General features: G+C 58.1%; 1 protein-coding gene across 3 annotated transcripts; it reads right to left on the bottom strand.

The window, feature by feature from the left end:
* Nucleotides 1-1,147: 1,147 nt before the first annotated feature.
* On the bottom strand, nucleotides 1,148-19,527 carry MCM5 (minichromosome maintenance complex component 5). Of its 3 annotated transcripts, XR_003791242.1 has the most exons (18): nucleotides 19,455-19,527; nucleotides 19,026-19,200; nucleotides 17,513-17,639; nucleotides 17,286-17,414; nucleotides 14,445-14,617; nucleotides 13,573-13,728; nucleotides 11,358-11,524; nucleotides 10,746-10,917; nucleotides 9,628-9,739; nucleotides 8,854-8,997; nucleotides 8,440-8,505; nucleotides 8,025-8,201; nucleotides 7,265-7,377; nucleotides 5,626-5,754; nucleotides 4,462-4,604; nucleotides 2,419-2,546; nucleotides 1,621-1,770; nucleotides 1,148-1,505 (listed from the first exon to the last, which is right to left on the bottom strand). XR_003791242.1 is itself a non-coding variant. In XM_029206690.1 (17 exons), exons 2-17 carry the CDS (start codon nucleotides 19,190-19,192, stop codon nucleotides 1,690-1,692), a joined length of 2,184 nt encoding a protein of 727 aa, XP_029062523.1. In that variant the 5' UTR covers nucleotides 19,193-19,200; nucleotides 19,455-19,527; the 3' UTR covers nucleotides 1,148-1,689. The 3 variants fall into 3 exon arrangements, 2 of the variants coding, with proteins under 2 accessions (XP_029062523.1, XP_029062522.1); XM_029206690.1 differs by having other exon boundaries at nucleotides 1,148-1,770; XM_029206689.1 differs by lacking the exon at nucleotides 1,621-1,770 and having other exon boundaries at nucleotides 1,221-1,505.
* Between the last annotated feature and the right edge of the window lie 275 nt (nucleotides 19,528-19,802).

Raw genomic sequence — 19,802 nt, 5'->3', positions numbered from 1 at the left:
ATGTACACAACAGAATATGATTCAGCCTTAAAAAAAAAAAAAGGAAATCCTGCAATTTGTGCCATGGATGGACCTTGAGGGCGTTGTATTAGGCACACTAAGCAAGACGCAGAAAGAGCAGTGCTGCATGGTCTCACTTATAATGTGGAATCTAAAAGAACAACAGCAACAAAGCCAAGCTCAGAGGCGGAGAACAGGGTGACGGTTGACAGAATCGGGAAGGGGAGGGGGCCGGAAGGTACAACACACGAGGGAAGGGGTTTAAAAGGTACAAACTTCCAGGTATAAGATGTGCCATGGAGATGTAATGTACAGCACGGGAACTATTAGTTAATAATATATACTGGGTATTTGAAAGTTGCCAAGAGAATGGATCTTAAAAGATCTCATGACAACAACAACAAAAAAGTGTGTAACTATGTATGGTGGCGGACGCTAACTAGACCAAAAAAAGAAAGAAAGAAATGGCAAAATAAATTACGGCATATCAAAAAAAACTAACAAACTTGGGAGTTCCCTGTTGGCCTAGTGGTTAGGATTCCAGGCTTTCGCTGCTGTGGCCCAGGTTCAATCCCCGGTCAGGGAACTGATATGCCGCAAGCCGCGTGGCTAGCCAAAAAACAAAAAACCAAACTCAGGCCCAGAGAAGTCAGGAGCCTCACCCAAGGTCACACAGCCTGCAGGTGGCCCGCCAGGAGAGATCCAGTCTACTGAATTCCAGCACCCCTCTCTTACCTACTTTGCTCTAAGGCTCAGTGAGAATCCACCTCCCTGAATCCAAATGCCATCAGTCTCCCCACAATGCCTGGTCCTTCCTGGACACTCACTACCAGTAGCTCTCTTCTCCTAAACTCAACCCTGTGTCACCCCCATTTACAGATTAGGAAACTGAGGCGTGGCAAGTTTCGGTGAATCCAGTCTGATGCAAACCCACGGCTGTCACCCACACATTGGCTGCTGGGGAACAGCTACGGACTTTCCCAAGCACCTCCGCACACTGGATCTTGCTGAACTCTCACCAGTGCTGGCGAGAAGCGGGCTGGACCCTCCCCATCGAGCAGCTGCAGAACCTGAGCACAGAGGTGAATGCCCTGCCCAGGAGCCCAAGGGGCAGATGCAGGTCAGAAACCCAGGTCTGTCAGATTCCAAAGCCTGTCCTTGCCCCGCATGAGGGCAGGGTGGGGGTGACAGGCCACCCAGTGCAGAAGCCCACAGACATCCAAACACAACACGGCTTTATTATTTCAATAAACTCCAAAAGCACGTTTCCTGGATCTGCACGCTGAGGCAGCAGCCAGACGCAGCGAGGCAGGGCAGCTGGGGCCCCTCTGTCCAGAGCGCGTGGGAGGCTCAAGGAAGTGGAGGTGGGGTGACAGCGGCATTCCTGCGGCGGGAGGCGCCGCTCACTTGAGGCGGTAGAGGACCTTACGCTGCATGCGATGCTGGACCTCGCCCCGCCGCAGCATGAGCTGCAGGACCTCGTGGACGGCGTGCTCCGGGTACTTCTGCAGGACACAAGGTCGGATGGGGGCGTGCCTCCCACGGAACCCCAGACACCCCTCCCTCCGGAAGCCCAGGTGTCCCGTGCTCACGGGGGACTCTCCAGCCTTCACATCCTACCTCTCTGCATCCTAAGACAAGCTCACACTTCCTGAGCGACTACCACGTGCCAGGCCCTGTTCTAAGTCTTCACATGCTTGAACTCGTTCTATCCCGTAACATCCTCACGCAGCTGGTGCTGTGATCATCACCTTTATACAGAAGAGGCGACTGAGGCACGGAGAAGTTAAGTCACTCACTCCAAGTCACACAGCAATTAAGTAGTAGAGCTGAGACCTCAGCTGAGCCCACGTGACTCTAGAACCCAAGCTCCTGACGCCCCTAAACCCCTGTAAGCCTCCCTCTGCTCATCTCTCAAACCGGCGTGGTATCACCTACTGCATAAAACTGCTCTGAGGATCAAGAGGAGATGACGCACATGAGAGGAGCTGAGCCCAGAACCTGGGCTTGTCCCTGCGATTTCAAAGACGGTGACAAGTTGCGCACAGCTTCTAGAAGACCCATCCCTTCTCTATGGGGTCAAGAGCACTGTCCCCGGCGAGCTGGGTGGCTCATCCTCCTGGCTCTGCCCCTCCCTTTCCCCCACACACAAAGGCCAGGCAATGAGGCGAAGGGAGAGATGGAGGGCTGGGGAAGCCTGGCAGACTCCAGCAGGACCTCAGCCACCTCTCCTCTCCCCCCAACGTGACAGAGAAAGTCACAAGGGGAGGCACACTGCGGACGGGCCCGGGCCGAGGAACAGCTGCCCCTTCCCCATCCTGGGCCTGTCTGCTGAGCAACAGGACGCAGTGTTAGGTGGCTGGGAACCAGGCCACAGGGAGCCCGCAGGACTCCCACCGGGACGCCGGGAAGGCCCACCTGCTTGGTGAAGTCCTGGACGATGCTGTACTCCGACACCTGGGATCCAATGGCGAAGCGGCGCTTGAGCTGCTTCTCGATGCGGCTCAGCAGCTCCTGGTCCTCCTGGCTGGTGAAGCCCTCCACCCCTGTGGGTGTGAGGAGGGAGACGGATGGGTGGGGACCCCAGTCTGCCCACAGTGGGTAAGAGTGAGCCAGGCCCGGAAGAGAAAATGAGAGGAAGAGGAAGAGCGTGCCCGGGGACATCCAGGACCTGACCGAGATGACCGACAGAGACCCAGGGTCAGGGACGGGGCTGACGTGTGGGAAGGATGCTGCAAGCAGAGGGGACAGCAGGCGCAAAGGCCTGGAGGTGGGAAATATGCCCATCTCGATCAAAACGCGGTCAGGGGGCCAGGGACATGGCCAGAGTGGGGGCACGTCCTGCGGGCCCTGGAGGCCACGGCACAGGTTTCTCTTTGATTCTGGTGAGCAGAACAGCCACTAGAGGGCTCTGAGGAGGGCCACGAGCTGACGACAGCACCTGGCCCCCAGGCAGCGGGATAAGCAGCAGCAGGAAGACTTCCTGGGGGAATCTGTCTCAGATGGAGAGCTGGAGGGGACCCAGCAGTGACCCAGAAGGGCGCGCAGGCTGCCCCGGAGACCACATCTGTGAGGCGCCCCAGCAAGCAGCCCAGGCAAGCAGGCTCGTAATTTCCAACTATTGCCCCAGGATGGATCTCCCCTGCTGACCCAGGCCTGCAAAGGTCTTGGTGTTTCAGCTACAGAGAGGGTGGGACCGTGGTGGGGGAGCCACTGAGAGGGACGTCAAGGCTCCAAGTTGAAATGAGTCTGCAAGGTAAACTCCTACCCAGCCTGCGAAGCCCAGCTCCAGTTTCGCTGCCAGGAAGGCCCTCCAGGGCAGAGGCTGAGTCATCTTCACCGAGGGGACGGCGGGGCGATCAGACACCACCCACCTCCCTGGCTCCAGCCACACGGGCCCTTGAACACACCGAGCCTGCTGTCCTTGGGGTCTTGCCACTCAGCCCTCGCTCTACGTGCGGTGCCCAACCCCACACTCCGGGGAGCCATGTGTCCTCACTCACGCCAGTCCCTGCTTCCTGCCACCTCCTCAGAGCCCACCCGGACCACCCGAGGATGGTCCCCAACATTCCTCCGTGCTCTTTACCCCCTGAGCTTGATCTGTTTGCCTCTTTGCTGCGTCTCCCCCATGGAGAAGGGGGGCCTCACAAGGCGCGGACTTAGAGATCTGCTCACTCCTAGACTCCCAGCACCTAGAACAGCCCGGCAAATTCTAAGCACTAAGTACCTGCTGGGGAAGGAATGAATTCGTCCCAGGGGAGCCTGGCACAGAATCAGCGCTCCAGAGGTGCTCAGAGGCTGAGCCCGAAGCAGGCAGCAGGACTTAACGGCAGCCTGAACCCCGCTGGCCTCGGGGTCAAGAGACATGCATTCTAGCTGGGCGAACGGTGACCTTGGGCACTGTGAAAAGGCCTCTTTGGGTGTCAGTTTTCCCATCTCTTAAGAGGTGAAGGGCTAAGTGCCCAGCCTGGCTTCTGGGGGTTTTGAGGGCAGCTGTAAGTGAAACGGAGCAAAAGAGCTCTGGAAGCACTCAAATGGTTACGGCTCAAAAACAGGGGTACATGCAGACTTCCCTGGAGGTCCAGTGGTTAAGTCTCCATGTTTCCACTGCAGGGGGTACAGGTTCGATCCCTGGTCAGGGAAATTCCATATGCTGCGTGGTGCAGTCAAAAAAGAAAAAAAAAAAACAGGTGCCAACTACCATTCTTAACGGATGATAAAATTGTGAATTATAATAATGAACTGGGTCAGAAGAATTGTGCTCCAGAGTCTGGAGAGAGGCTGTTCTTCCCATCTTGGGGGAAACTGGCTGGTGGGGGCTGGGGACAGGAGACGGGCTTATTCCCAGGAGGAAGCATGGAGAAGCAATGCAGAGAAGCAACAAGCACAGCAGGTGTCCAGCATGAGCCCTGCCCACGGAGCCCACAAGCCACCCGAGCCCGGGTCCCTGAGTCTGCTCACCTGACAGGGTGCCGGACAAGGCGGCGTCCAGCGTGGACACCTGGAAGAGCCTCAGAGCCTCCTCCACATCCGCCTCCGTGGCGAAGGGCTGCAGCTTCATCTTGCTGAGGGCCTCAGCAATGCGCACGACGGCCTCCAGCTGCCTGTGTGGGAGCGATGGGACGCCAGGGCGGACTCAGCCCATCATCTCTCCTCATCCCACCCTGACCTCCAGGAGGTGCCTGCCCCAGGCACTAAGAGTACAGGGGTGACTGCTGGCTGTCCCCGTGATCCATCTCCCTCAGTAACAGAACCCCGACTTCTATTCTAGCAAGTGGCGCCCACCTAAAAGGCATTTCCCAGACTCTCTTGCGTCTAGATGTGTCTGTGTGACTAAGATGTGGCCAGTAAGCTGTAAGTCCAAATATTTTATGGGAACTTCAGGAAGTGTCCTTAAAAGATGGACCTTTCTTTTTCTTCCTCTCCAGCCACCTGGAATGTGGAGGTGATGGCTGGAGTTCCAGCAGCCATCCTGGACGATGAGGATAAGGGTGAACCTGAAGGAGCCCAGGTTGCTGATGACTGAGGAGCCATCACATAGGTAGGACTACCTACCCTCAAATGTTTTTACAGAAGAGAGAAATAAACTCCCAATTTACTTAAGCTACTTCATGTGGGTTTTCTATTACATACAGCCAAATCCACTTCTAACTAATCAGTGCTGGAAGCAAGATTCAAACGAGGTAGGTTCAAGCTCTTAGTCACTCTACTGCATAAACTCACAAGAGTGACAAGAGCTAACAGCTGAGAAAACTGTGATCCAGAAAAGGAAAGCAATTTCCCTGCAGTCACACAGTGGGCTGGAGGCTAGGACCAGGTCTCCCTGGACCCCAGGTCCCCGCCTGGACCCTCCTTCACCCTCAGGCTTCCCGGCGATGAGGGAAGCTAGACCGAATTCAGAAGAAAGGGTTCCAGATTTTCTCAACAGTAAACAAAACAAGAGATATAGATAATGAGGGAGGCCACTGTTTTCACTCCCAAAGGAGTGCTCCCTGCCCAGCAGCCCTGACCATGGCCTGCACCACGTAGTCAGCAACAGCCCCGGCCCCAGACTTGCTGGGCACATCGTGCCTTGTAAACCGAGGCCATCTGCCCAGCCCGGCCCTGGCCTGCCCGCCTGCTCACCGCACGGTGATGGGGATGCTTGAGCGGCGGTCACTGTCCCTTTCATGCTGACGGGCCCCACTCCGCATGATGATGTACCGGTTCTTCAGCTTCTCTGCAGCCTCTGCCGACAGCCGAGGGCCACACTTCCTGCAGGATGGGGAGTGGCTGCCATGAGGCCAGGAAGAAATCTTGGGGTGCTCACCCCATCCCCGGCCCTCTGCTGGCTTGCAGACATATGCTTTCCGGGCCCACCAGACGGTGGCCTCTCAGCGGTCCTCCCCCCAACACATTCAGGGACAAGATGCACAATGACACCCACAAGAGGCTCACAGAGACCGCTGTCCAGGGCAGGGAGCACGCCAGCTGGGGGTGGGGGAGGGGAGCAGCAGGGGTGTCTGCTCAGGATCTAACCCCACCCTACCCCCACCACCCCGCAGCCCCCCCCCCAGCCCACTGAACTGTCACTGACTTAAGGGAAGCCTTAGCTCACCTAATCCAACCCTCATGCTGCGGGTGAGGTGAGCAAGGCCAGAGGGAGGGAGGAAACTCCCCATAAGCCACGTGGGACCTGGCGTCAAGGGAGCACTAGAATCTGGGGCTCTCAGACTCACACCCAAGGGCCCAAGCCTCTGAGGACAGGGCCATGAAGAGCTCAGACATGACAAAGACCCAGGTACCAATGAGCACCGCACCACCCATCACCCAGGAGGAAGTGGTGAGTAGGGACCCACCTGAATGCAGCACTTCACCTCCCATTAAAAAGGCACTCAAAGATCCCTCCACCCTTGGGTTTTAGTTCCAATAAGAGACAGCTGAGGTGTGTGTCCAGAATCTTGCTACAGGGGCTAAAAGCACAGCCTTTGGAGCCAGGTACCTGGGTTCAAGTCTTGGCTCCACTACCTCCTGTCTGTGACCCTGGACAAGTTACTTAACCTTTCTCTGCCTCAGCTTCCCCATCTGTAAAATGGAATAATAATACACCAACCTCATAGGTCTGGGGAGAGGGATGGTGTTCACTTATACATAAAACTCTCAGGATAACATCTGGCACAGACTAACTACTATGTGTATGACTATTGTCATTGGCCATCTGTGAGAACAACAATATTTAAGGTTGCAGCTGCCATTTACTGAGTATTTACCTGGTGCAGGGCTGTGCCACTCACTCATCATTTTGTGTGATCCTTACAAAAACCCTAGGACACAACCACCCAGGGAAAGCGAGGCTCAACTGACTTGCCCAAGGTCACACAGTGGGGGCAGGAGTTACCCAGAGCCCATGTCCACAAGCCTCCCTGCATACCAGAGTCAAGGGGGTCTTCAAGACCATCTAAATTCTTTTTATTTTTTTGGCCTCACCGTGCAGCATGCAGTATCTTAGTTCCCCGACCAGGGATTGAACCCATGCCCCCTGCATCGGGAGCGTGGAGTCTTAACCACTGGACCACCAGGGAAGTCCAGAGACAATCTAAATTCTCCACCTTCGCTTCGGAGATGGAGAAACTGAGGCCAAGAGCCACTGAGCAACCGTGCGGGGTCAGAAAGGAGCAGAGCTAAAATCCTCAGGACCTGATCTCAGGCATCCTGAATGGGGCTCTCTCCCACTCCAGGGGAGCCGGGCAGCCCCACCCCTGTGGGGCCTGCATCCAGGACTCACGCGCGGCAGTAGGCGATGAACTTCTTTAGCTTGGTCAGGTCGATCTCGCCCTCCACGGCCTGGGTCTGTGTCAGCGCGCTCACGTGCAGAGTGATGACGTGTTTGGCCAGCATCTGGGAGGCAGAGGGGACACGGGGTCAGCCCACAAACCTTCCCAAGCCAGGTCCCAACACAGAGGTGGAGCAGGCAGGGAGGGAAGAGCTGCCAGGGCTAGAAGTGGTGGAGAGGAGGAGGCCCTCGCTTTTCCTGCGGGTTGTCAGCTGGTAAGACGACATCCCAGAGCTGCAAGGCCCCTCTCTGCCACCACGAGGGGTGCAGCTGCCTGAGAACAAGCCTCCACTAAGGGAGGCCAGGCCGAGAGGCAGAGACAGCGGCGCCCAGACGACAGAGACCTGACCCAGCCGAGCCTCGCGCCTCCAGGCTTGTCCATTACGTAAGCGCTGGAGTTCCTTTCAGACACTGACTGACCGGAACTGGGGTTCTAGTACTTGCATCCAAAGGCCAACCCCCTCATTTCACACAGAAGGGACCGACACCCAGGGAATGACTGACCCCAAATCTCACGGCACATCGAGCACAGGAGAGGTAGGACGCGGGACGCCCAGTGCAGCGCTCCTGGAATCCACAACCCCGCCTCCTTGGTGGCCCACTCACGGGCCGATCTGGGGGCCAGGACTTCGGGTCAAGCCCCTTGTCTGCCCACCCTCGCCCCCCAACCCCTAGAACCGCGGGCCTGGCTGGAGTCCAGCCCCCCACGCACCATATCCCTCTCCTCGTTGTGCTCGTCCTTGACGATGAAGATCATGTCGAAACGGGACAGGATGGTGGGCATGAAGTCGATGTTGTCCTCCCCCTTCGTCTCGTCCCAGCGGCCAAACACTGAGTTGGCAGCAGCCAGGACTGAGCAGCGGGAGTTGAGGGTGGTGGTGATGCCGGCCTGACAGGGAAGCGTGGGGGGAAGCAGAGGACAGGGAGATGGGAACGCGGGGTCACAGCCCTCTCAGGTGCGCACACCCATGCCTGCACGCACACACGCACACACACAGGATTCCAGGACCACTGCTGCGGCCAACAGAGGTCGGGCCGCTCAGGGCAGCCTGAGGACGGGGCCAGAACCCGGCCCCTCCCAGCACCCTGGAACAGCTCTGCCGGGCTGGACCAGGGAGGATGCTCACCTTGGCAATGGAGATGGTCTGCTGTTCCATGGCCTCGTGGATGGCCACGCGGTCGTCTTCTCGCATCTGTGTAGGAGATAGAAACGTCCACCAGACCCAGGTGAGGGGCCGGGGCACGGTGGCAGCAGGAAACCCTACAGGAGCTACCATTCCCAAGTCCCGACCCTGTGCCAGGCCGATGGCAGGAACCGGGTCACCTCTAGTCACGGGGACAGTGTGTGGGCTTGGCTCTCCTCTCCCCACTCTCAGGTGCGGAAACTGAGGCTCGGAGAGGTGCAGCTACTTCCCGATAGTACCGGGAGGTCTCCACATCACAGGTGGTTTCTGCCGTCCAAGCAGAGAAGGCCGCACCCCCAGCCCGCAGCCAGCAGGCACCACCACCACTGAGCCACCACCTCACCCTGCCAGGCTCACCTTGTCAAACTCATCGATACAGACGACCCCACCATCGGCCAGGACCATGGCTCCCCCCTCCATGATGAAGTTCCGGGACGAGGGGTCCCTCATCACCGAGGCTGTCAGGCCAGCCGCGCTGCTGCCTTTCCCAGACGTGTACACCTGGGGGAGGGAGGCGGGAGGGTCAGGGCCCATCATGGCTCCATGCTGACCCAGTAAGTCAAGGGGCCCCAGGAGCTAGGGCTCAACCAAGGTCACACATCACAGCTGGCTGCAGAGCACAGACAATCTCAGTGTTCCTCCTCTGATGGGGGGACCACCCCAGCCCCAGCCTGGCGGTTCTCCCACAGGGGAGCGTTCACATCCATCACTCACCTGAACCCCACAACTGTCCCATGAAGCAGCCCCTGGGGGCCCGGCTCACGGAGGAGCAAACTGAGGCCGAGAGGAGAGCAGTGACACTGTTCCAGGGGGCCTCAGGGCTGGGTCGACTCCTGACTCCCAGGAAAGGCATCCCCACCCTGAGTCCCTTGTCATCTATTGCTATCGATGTTAAGACTTAGCGGATGGATAAACTGAGACTCAGAGAGATTGGGTGACTTGCTCAAGGCCCACAGCCAATTACCAGCCAGGCTGAGACCAAACAAACCCCATCGAGTCCAGCACTCCGCCCGCTGCCCCAAACCTACACACGCCGTCGGCCCCCTTCCTCCTCTATCCTCTGCGGCCCCGCCCGCAGCCTTCCTGTCCGCGGCGCAGCTAAGGCGAACAGAGGTCACCCTGGGCACTCACCCCGATGGGAGAGCACTTCTCCACAAACTTCAGCAGCTGGGACTTGGCCGTCCCCGGGTCCCCCAGCATCAGCAGGTTGATGTCTCCTCGGCGAGTGAGGCCGTCGGGGAGCCTGGGGTAAGGCAGGCAGGCGGGCCAGGTGAGCAAGGCGAGAAACCCAGAGCTGGTTGGTCACAGTGGTCTGGCTGGCGGCCCCCCGACCTGTCATGGGCCTCAGAGCAGGCGGGGAGGCAGGGGCTCTGGCCTGAGAGCCACGTTCATAGCGAGCTGTATCCCCTAGCCTCATCCGTGGTAACTTGCTTCCAAGGGAGGGGAGGTTCAGAGGAAACGGCACTTAGAGCTGGGCTTGGGCACACACAGTCAGCATCTGATAAACACCCCCCAACCCAGCTGGAAAGAAGGAAAGAGAGGGAGCCACCAGCGGGCCGCACGCAGTACTGTGGAGGGGACACCGCGAGGACAGACTCCTGGCCCCAGCGCACGTGCCTGTGAGCAAGTCCCTTTAGCTCTCTATGCCTCAACTTCCTCATCTGTGAAATGGGCTCGATTGTAGCTTTCTCACAGGGCTAATCTGGGGACTGACTGGGTTGGAAACACATAAAAGCACTCAGAAGAATGTCTGGCACGTGGTATAAGAACTCGGTAACTGGTAGCTGCTAATATTATTACTTCCTCTACCTCTACTATTTTACTTTAAAAGGACGGGATGTCCCCTGAGTAAGAGGCTTTCACCTGTCTTATTCATGTGGAGACTTGGGTTCAGAGAAGTGGTGTCTCTTGCCCAAGGTCGCAAGGTAAATAAGCAGCCCTGAGAGATGTCACCCCGGTCTCAGACTCCAAGCCCGAGCTCTCCCCGGCACTGGCCAGGCCCCTCACACCGCCAAGGCCCCGGCCTAGCCAGGGCCAGGCAACTGCTCCAGAGGAAGGGTGTGGGCCAGCCCCCACCCGGCTGGCAGCCAGCCTGGGAGGCGGGGAGGGTGCCTGAGAGGGGCAGGCGGGGCTGAGGGTCCTGGGCAAATAAATGAAAAGGGCATTCATGTCCTGACCACCTGGAAGCTGCCCTCCTGCGGGCAAGTCACTAATTCCCCTCCCCGGACCTGGGGGGCCTGGACACCCACCTCTTTCGGGAACCCCCGAAGAGCAGGCAGGCGATGGCCTTCTTCATGTCTGTGCCCCCGAAGATGGAAGGGGCGATGCTCTTGGAGACGACCTCGTAGACGCTGGGGAGGGCGGCCAGGCGCCGGAACTCCTCCTCCTCCTGCGGGGTCACGGCCCCAGCAAAGCTGCGGCCTGGGTGGTCAGAGCAGGGGCCTGCGTGAGCGCCCTGAGGGAGAACGTGCTGCCTGCGGCCCACCGCCCTGGGCCGGCCCAGGGCCTCCCAGAGCAGGGCCCTCAGAGCCGAGCAGCACAAGCGTCAGTCTGAGCAAAGACAGAACCCCAGGTCTCTGCACCAGGCGTGGGCCTGTGTGTTCCAGGGTCCAGTGAGCAAGCGGAAGAGTGTGGAGGGCGGGGGGGGGTGACCTGAGGAGGGCCAGGTGACAGGGGCCCTCAGGGACATCTTCCATCTTGCCGACGGGGGTGACACGGCGTCTCTGGTGAGAACAGCACCGCTCACCCGGCTGCCGTGCGGGACAGAGCGCAGGGGCAAAGGTGGACACGGGGAGACCAGGACAAGGCCCACCGACAGCCCAGGGGAGGGACGACGGGGGTTCGGCCCAAAGCACACTCACTGGAGCCATCTGTGTCCACCTGGATGCCCAGGACCCGGATGTAGGAGCTCCGGATGCCCACGCCCACCCTGTCGCGGCCCCTGCTGGCGGTCAGGCCAAACTTCTTGATGGAGTAGATGCCCATGATGGTGACCCTGTTCCCAGGGACGACCTTGTCACACAGGTACCTGAGAAGAGGATGGGGAGGAAGAAGGTGAGAGGCTGGTGGGGGCAGGGAGCCCCCGGCTCCCCCGACCCCGTCACACTCGCCGTCCATCCACCTCGCCATCTCTACACGAGGCCCCAGCACCATGGGCTCCAGCCCCCGCACCGCCCAGGGCCCTCTCCCTCTCACCACAACCCAGCCCATGCTTGGACGGCCCAGCTGCTGGGAGGAAGACAGGCCTTGGCCTGACCCCTCCACGGGCCTCAGGAGCTCATCCATTATGCTGGTTGGAGTTGGGGGGCGCCCACCCCAGCCCCTCAGGTGCCCCGCCTCCATCTCATCTGCTGTCAGACGCATTGCAGGACCTCCCCTCGGCCATCTCGGGGGAAGCCCCCCTCCTCACGCCCTCCCAGCCTCCCTGCAAGGGCCGCACGCCGCTTCTGCCTCTTTCACGGCTCCACGAGCTCAGCCAAGTCATTCTGCCTCTGGATTTTAATTTCCTCTTTAAAAAAAAAAAGGTGTTGAGGGACTTTCCTGGTGCTCCGGTGGTTAAGAATCCGCCTTCCAACGCAGGGGACATGGGTTCGATCCCTGGTCGGGGAACTAAGATCCCACATGCCGCGGGGCAACTAAGCCTGCGCGCCACAACCAGACAGAAGCCTGAGCGCCGCAACAAAAGATACCACATGTCGCAACAAAGATCCCGCGTTGCCGCAGCTGAGACCTAGCCCAGCTAAATAAATAAATACTTTAAAAAAAATATATATATATATATATGTAGAAAGAGAAAGAGAGAGAAACAGGGAAGTCTCTGAGCCCCTCCAGCCTGTGCAGCACAGAAAGGACACTGGGGCATGTATCCATACTCTGCTGCTTAGAAGCTGTGTCACCTCTCTGAGCCTGGAAGGGGATGATAGTGATCTGACCTGCTGGGTTACTGTGGGATCAAGTGAGGTACGAGACCCAAAAGTGCTTTATCCACTAGAGAGTCATATCCTCTAAAGGACCCTCACTGTCTTTGTTATCGTTCTACAACTCCCCTCTTCCCAGACCCCACTTCCTCAGCTTTGAATAATCTAATCATAGACCATTTGAATAATCTAATAAATACCGAATATTTAATCTGTATTAAGGAATTCTGCTAGAGACACAGTGTAGAGGACAAATGTATGGACACCAAGTGGGGGAAAAGGGGGGTGGGATGAATTGGGAGATTGGGATTGACATATACACACTAATATGTATAAAATAGATAACTAATGAGAACCTGCTGTACAGCACAGGGAACTCCACTTCTCTACACAGTAGAAACTAACACAACATTGTAAAACAACTATATCTCGACTGAAAAAAAAAAAAAAGAAAGAAAAAGGAACCGTGCTACACACTCAACATGCATTTTCCAATTTAAATCTCCCAGCAGCCTGATGAGGTTAAGGCCTGTCCCTGTCCCCGTTCTCCTGGTAAGGAGCCCATGTAACTTGCTCAAGAGCCTGACCTCTACACCTTCCACAGCCACTAAGGAAGCTAATGACCTACGGAGCCCCTCCTCCGAGAAACGTGCAGCACAGACCGTGTGCACGCGACGCCGGGGTGCAGGAGCCCCGCTGAAGAAGCCCAGTCCACACCTGCACACCTTCCTCCCAGGTCACCAGGAGGGGACCGGGCTGGCCCAGTACCCTCTCCCCCTTTCCAATCACCCAGCAACATCCAAGGAAGAATCGTAACAGAAAGCCTGGGGTGGGCGTCAGGCTGGAAAGAGGCTCCCCCAGCTACTGGCTGTCCAGTTCTGGGCCTCCCAGTTCTAAGAGGGCTGCGGAGACCCTGCAGGAAGAACGCAGGCTGGCAGCCCAGCCCCTCCACTCACTGAGCCGGTCACACATCCTCGTCTGCAAAGAGGGGTGGACCCGCCCCCGCAGATTATGGGGAGACGAGATGAGAGGAAGCATGGGGGCGGCACCAGGCACGGAGCAAGTGTCCTGTAACCAGCCACCCTCCCCCGCACCCCACTGCACTCAGCCGGCCACTCGCGGCACCCAACTCAGGGGCACGGCCAGGGAGCCCGCTCACCTGTCGCAGTAGAGCTGCATGTGTCTGGGCATCTCGCCGTGGGGCACCGCATCCGGCAGCTCCTGCAGCTTCAGGGTCTGGAAGTCCACGCACTTGCACTTGTCCGGCATGATGAAGTATGGATCCAGCGGGCACTTGGGACGCCCGGCCTGATCCCTGTCGGTGGGGAGGAGAAGGGTCACCAGAGCTGCCCCCAGAGCCCCAAGGCCAGCAACAAGCTAGCGGTCTCCGGGACCCTGGGAGAAGGCCCTAAAGGAGGGCATCTCAGCGGGGGATACCCACAGGGCTAGGAGTGGGGAGACCTGCACACAAACGGTATTCAAAGCCCGAGACAGGCAAGGGGGTTAAGTATAGAGAAAAGAAAGGTGGCTGAGGCCTGAGGTCAGGAAGCTGAGGGGAACCAGCAGCCAGAGAGGGTAGGGGCCCTTGCGATCAGGGGTCAGCAATAGTTTTCTGTAAGGAGCCAGAGACAAACATTTTCAGTTTTGTGGGCCACAAGGCCACACACTCTGCCTCCGAAGCGCAAATGCAGCCACAGGCAATGTGTAAACAAAGGAGCCTGGCATGTTCCTGGGCCTTCCCTCCAGACCTGCCCCAGCGAGCCAAGGTTTGCTGTAGAAGACTCCCGGTGGACTCCCAACCCTGGCTCCTGGCTCAGGTTGTCTGGGCGCCCTGGAGGGACAGAACTCACCACTGCAGAGGGACGCCACCGCCCCAGGGCACCAGGTCTGCCCCAGGCCCACAGGGCACACCGCTGCCCCAGCCCCTCCCTGCTGCCGGTGGTGCAGGCCGGGTCCTCCTCCTTCACATCTCCGCTGAGATGTCACCCTGTCACCCCCACCGTGCCACAGGGCCACGCAGAGCCCACTCACATGTTGCACTTCCTGGGCAGGGCGTAGCCCTCCAGGCCGGGGCGCATGGCGACGTTGGTGAGGGTGTTGCGACAGCTGCGGCACTGGATGGAGATGCGGGTGGCCTTAGCACGGATCCCAGAGGCGGCAATGATGATGCCGGGGATCTTCACCAGGTGCGACATCGTGTCCGACTGCAACAGAGCCACGGGGAGGGTGGCTGGTTAAAGGGAGCCGGGAACACCTGAGATCACGTAAGAGAATCTTTTTCTAATGTGTACTGAAGTATTCAGGGATACAGGACCATGTCTGTAACTTACTTTAAAATACTTTAGCAGGGGGCTTCTCTGGTGGCGCAGTGGTTAGGAATCCGCCTGCCAACGCAGGGGACGCGGGTTCGAGCCCTGGTCCGGGAAGATCCCACATGCCGTGGAGCAACTAAGTCCTGTGGCGCCACAACTACTGAAGCCCACGTGCCACAACTACTGAGCCCACGTGCCACAACTACTGAAGCCCACGCGCCTAGAGCCCATGCTCTGCAACGAGAAGCCCGCGCACGGCAACGAAGAGTAGCCCCCGCTCACCACAACTAGAGAAAGCCCGTGCGCAGTGACGAAGACCCAGCACAGCCAAAAATAAATAAGTACATGAATAAATTTATTTAAAAAATAAATAAAATAAAATACTTTAGCAGAAAAAAGAAGAAAGCAAATAAGGCAAAATGTTAACAGCCATTAAATCCAAGCAAAGGTAGATGGCGTTCATTACACTATTCTCACTACTTTTGTCTGTGTGATTTTTTTTTTATAATAAAAAGCAAAAAATAAGAAAAGTTCCTTTCAACATCATCTCTTCTTCCCCCTCCCAGGAGCTTTTCTGGGACAGACAGGCAGGCTACAGGTTCGTGCTGAGGCCCCTCAAAGCCCAGAAGGTGGGGAGGGGAGGGGAAAGGTTCGGGAAGGAGGCTGCCCCCACAAGAAGTGAGACCAGAGGCATGTGTTGCTGCCACGGCCCGGGGACCCCAGACCTGCTGACCCCCCCCCCCCCCCCCCCAGAGCTTGTCTCCTGGAAAACTATCTACAAGCTGCAGGAAGCCTAGCCCTCCAGGACCCCAGGGTTGGAAAAGACTGAGGCTGCCTCAGCCCATAAGCCACCCCGACAAGCGATCCTTCTAGAGAGGACCCCTCCTCTACCACTGGACACCCGTCACCCGAGGCAGGCCAGTCACTGGGTTTTCCAGTGGGTCTGAGAATAGGAAGCTTGTCCCACGTGGCGCTGAGCTTTGCTTCTCTGAGGAAACAGCTGCCTCGCAAAACAAGTCCAATACCGCCTCCGCAGACAGGCAAATGCGTGATGCTTGGGTGAGTTCCACACACGGTCCCAGGTCCCCTCCCCGGTGCTGGGCACATAGACGAAGCCAACACGCTCCACAGCCTCGAGAGCCCACAGCCCAGCCCTGCTTCTGGAACAGAGCTACCATTGTGCTAATCAAGGAGGATTTGGCAGGGACCCCAGCCAAGCTGCAGGACACGGGGATTCCAGCAAAGACCAGAGCATGGCCTTCTGGTGAGTAACACAGAGGTGACACTACCTGGGCCCACAGTTCAAAGGCACAGCTACACGCATCCTTTCATTTGCTTCTCACAACAGCCTCGTGACAGAAGAACCAACGTCAGGCTCTCACTTCCTCCTCGGGAAGCTCTCCTGTCCCACCCCTGCCTGTTGTATCAATTCTTTCACACGGCAGCCCAAGGGAACCTTTGAAGATAGAATCGGCCCATCCTCCTACCTAACCTTCAACTCAAGCTGCTTTCCACAGCAGCCAAGGCCCTGGCCATCTGGCCTCTCTACCCACTCCCTCCCTTCCTCTCCTCCCACCCTCACTCCCTGAGGTCCAGCCACACTGGCTTCTTTCTGTCCCTTGAAACCTGCTGCTGTCCCCACCCCAGTACCTTTGCACCTGCTTCTCCAGGAGCCTGGAACGCTCCTCCCTCAGGCTGTCACGGGGCTGCGTATCCCTCAGGTTTTCGCACCAACATCACTTCCTCAGGGGGGCCTTCTCCGACCACCTCCCGGACCCCTGGCCACTGTCACATTGCCTGTTTCCTTTGCTTCATGACTCGTATCACAGGACCTGAAATCAGCTCACTGCTCCTTGTCTGTTTCTCCCACTGTAAGCTCCATGGAACCAGGTCCTGTCTGTCTACAGTGAGGGTCCCCCAGCACCCGGCGAGGGGCAGTCACTCGATTAAGTGCTCATTGAATAAAACCAAAAAAGACTGGATGGCAGACTGGCTCTGCCAAACTCTCCCTCGGCCTCATCACTCTCCAGCCATGCTGGCTGTCCTTCCCTTGGCCTGGCACACACCCTGCCCCCCTTGCCTCGCAGGCTTTGTACCAGCTGTGCCCTCCCTGCCCCCTCGAACATTCTCTCCCAGCTGTTTGCGTGCTGCCTGTTCTCACCCTCAGATCTCCACTCAGACGTGCCCTCCTCAAAGCAGCCTTCTTGATGTTTTCCAGAGGGGCCCCCACGTTTTCTCATCACCCTCCTGGTTTCTCCCATTGCTCTTACGGTCATCTACAGTGACCATGGGTGATGTTCACCAGCTTATCCAGTCTCCCCGGGGACAGCAGCTTGTCCTGAGTTCACCAGTGTTTCTCCAGGACCCAACTCACGCCTTGCCCACAGGAAGAACTCAGCAAACATTTGCCCAACGAGCTAAGTTTTCAGGGGCGCAAAGAGGCTCAGAAAGGTCGAGTGAGTTGCTCAGGGTCACACAGCTGGCACCCAGGTCTCTCTCCAAAGCCCCTCCTCACATGCAGCCGCCACCGCCACCCTTCAACTGGCCTGAGTGGACCCACCTTCAGGCTACGGATGCTGGACGGGCTGGCATCCGACTTGAGCATGACTTGGATGTCCTGGAGCACCTCGTCGCCAGCAGGCCGGGGCCGGGTCACCTCATCGGCCACCTCCTTGGCAGCTTCCTCCAGCTGGAGAGGAGGAGGGGGGCAGGCTGTGAGTGACCAGAGCGGGGCCAGCCCTGGGGGTTCGGCGGGGGGGGGGGGGGGGGGGGGGAGGTCCCACTCACCAGCTGCAAATGCTCAGCCGGCTGTTTGTACAAGTAGTCAGCCAGGTCCTCGTCGAAGCTGGCAAGGTCCTCCATCTCCACCTCGATCCAGTACTCCCCCAAGTTATAATGCCGCTTGAGTTCATCCCTGGGGTGGGGGTGGGGAAGGAGAAGAGGACACAACGCTGGCTGAGGTGCGCCCGCACCGAGTCTCCCACACCACTGCCCTGCCACTCCGCTTCCCAAACACATCTAGTTCCAGGCGGTTCTGTTATTTAACCCTGCAGAGGTCCCCCCACTGCTGAAAGGCATCCTCCAGAGAAAGCTCCACAGAAGGGGTCCAAGCAGTAATGAAAGGACAGTTCAGCGCTCACAGACAGGGTTCTGTGCACAGGTGTCTGGAAGACTCTCACTGCAAACCAGTCCTTTCAGTGGACTCCTCGAAGCCTTTAATCCTCTCTCAGATACTAACAAGGCACACGGCTAGAACCTGGAGACTGAAGGCAGTAGAGACCATGCCTGTCTTGTCAACCACCAGAATCTTTTTACAGAGTATCCTATGGGACTATTATCCCAAAAACACATTCGGGGGCCACTGACCTCCTGGGCCTCACCCCTGTCTACCTCATGTCCGGGGCCGCACACAACAGCCAGCCTGGCCCCGAGAGCCCCTTGCTGTAACACGCCACCCCATACCCTGCCCCTGCGTGCAACTGCTCCTATCTGAAATGCCTTCCATGCGTGACACTCTCCTCTCAGCTCAAGGTCACCTCGGCTCCCCTGGAAGCCTCCCTAACTCCCCTTGTACATTCCTCCTTTGAGGTAATTATCACTTTGTAATTTATTTGTAGCTCCCTATGCCTCATTCCCACTGACTTAGAAGCTCCTTGAAAGCAAGCAGTATGAATCTTTTCATCTTTGCATCTCTGAGTCCAGCACATAGATGGTCAATGTCGGCTGATGCATGAATAAATGGAGGCAGGAGTGGCTGTGCCGTTTTACTGATGAAGAAACTGAGGCCCAGAGAGACCGTCACTTGGAAGTCACTCAGCTAATAATCAAGCCCAAGCCTGGACCTGCAAACTCACGTTCTCTGCATTTTAACGGCCTGTGAGGATCTGGTGCGATGGCACCAATGTACAATGACTAGGAACAGGGGCCTTGCCCAGCTCATTCAGTGCTGCGGTCCAGCACCTGGAACGGTGCCTGGCATGCAGCAGGTGCTCAGTCAATAGGAGGTGACTGAGTGGAATGAAGAATGAATGAATGAGTGAAGTAAAACATAACTACCATCTTCACTTTTTGCACCCACTGAGAACTTGGTTTACAAGATATCGCAGACATTACACGAAAGGACAGTAACGAATAAATGAATAGGAACAAATCCTGGACGAAGAACCCAGGTGACTCACTCAATCGTTAACTTTAGATGTGAAACGTACAAAACCATACGCCACGGGGGTGCGGGGCCCCAGTGAGTGGACGAAACACCGCTGGGACCGCACCTCCCCTCCTGCACCGCTCCGGCCCGCACCTGTACTTGAAGGTGAAGCCCGTGCGGTCCGTGCCCACTCGGTACTGCCGCAGGAACTCCTTGAAGCGCCTCTGCAGCTGCGACTTGCGGGCCTGCCCCTCATCGGCCGCGTTGTCGCCCCCGAAGCTGTCGCTGTAGAAAACGCCGGGGTCGTCGAAGCCCGACATGACTGCACCTGGCGCGGGGACAAGGAGCTGGAGCAGATTCGTGGGGGGGCGGGGGTTATGGGGCCGCGCGGCGTCCCCTCCGACACCTGGGTCCTAGGCTCCGAATGCGGGACAGGCGTGAGCCCGGTTCCGCCTCCCGGACCCCTACCCCAGTTCTCCCAGGAGAAACCCCTGCCCAGACCTACCGCGCCCCAAATGCAGATGCCTGTCGACCCCTGGGCCCGGCTCCGCGGTGCCCACTCCCCAGCCCCAGTGGCCTCACCTCTCCTTTCCCGCGCTGCCTGGAACCAAAGAGACAAGAGCCCCAACACTCCGCCGCCGCCTTTCGCGGGAAAAACCAGACGCAGCGTTTGGACGCCGCGGCCGCTGCGCCCTCATTGGTTCGCCGGGACCCCGCGGCCAGCGATTGGACCGTGCTGCACCCGCGAGTCCCGCCCCCCACGAGCGGGCCGCCGGAGAGGATTGGCGGCAGGGCGCATGACGTCAGGCCTCCTGGCCTCCTTCCGGGCTCCATTTTGTGTTCTGGACAATTTGGCGCGAAACTGACCCGGAAGTAGCGGCGGGGCGGGGCGCAAAGATGGCGGAGGGGCGGGCCGAGCGCCGGCGCGGG

This window comes from Monodon monoceros, unplaced genomic scaffold (assembly GCF_005190385.1).
Source record: "Monodon monoceros isolate NGI ecotype Baffin Bay Population unplaced genomic scaffold, NGI_Narwhal_1 Super_Scaffold_6, whole genome shotgun sequence".
In the NCBI taxonomy this organism is placed as follows: Eukaryota; Metazoa; Chordata; class Mammalia; order Artiodactyla; family Monodontidae; genus Monodon; species Monodon monoceros.
The sequence above is the reverse complement of the archived record's forward strand: the minus strand, read 5'-3'. Positions and strand labels throughout refer to the sequence as shown.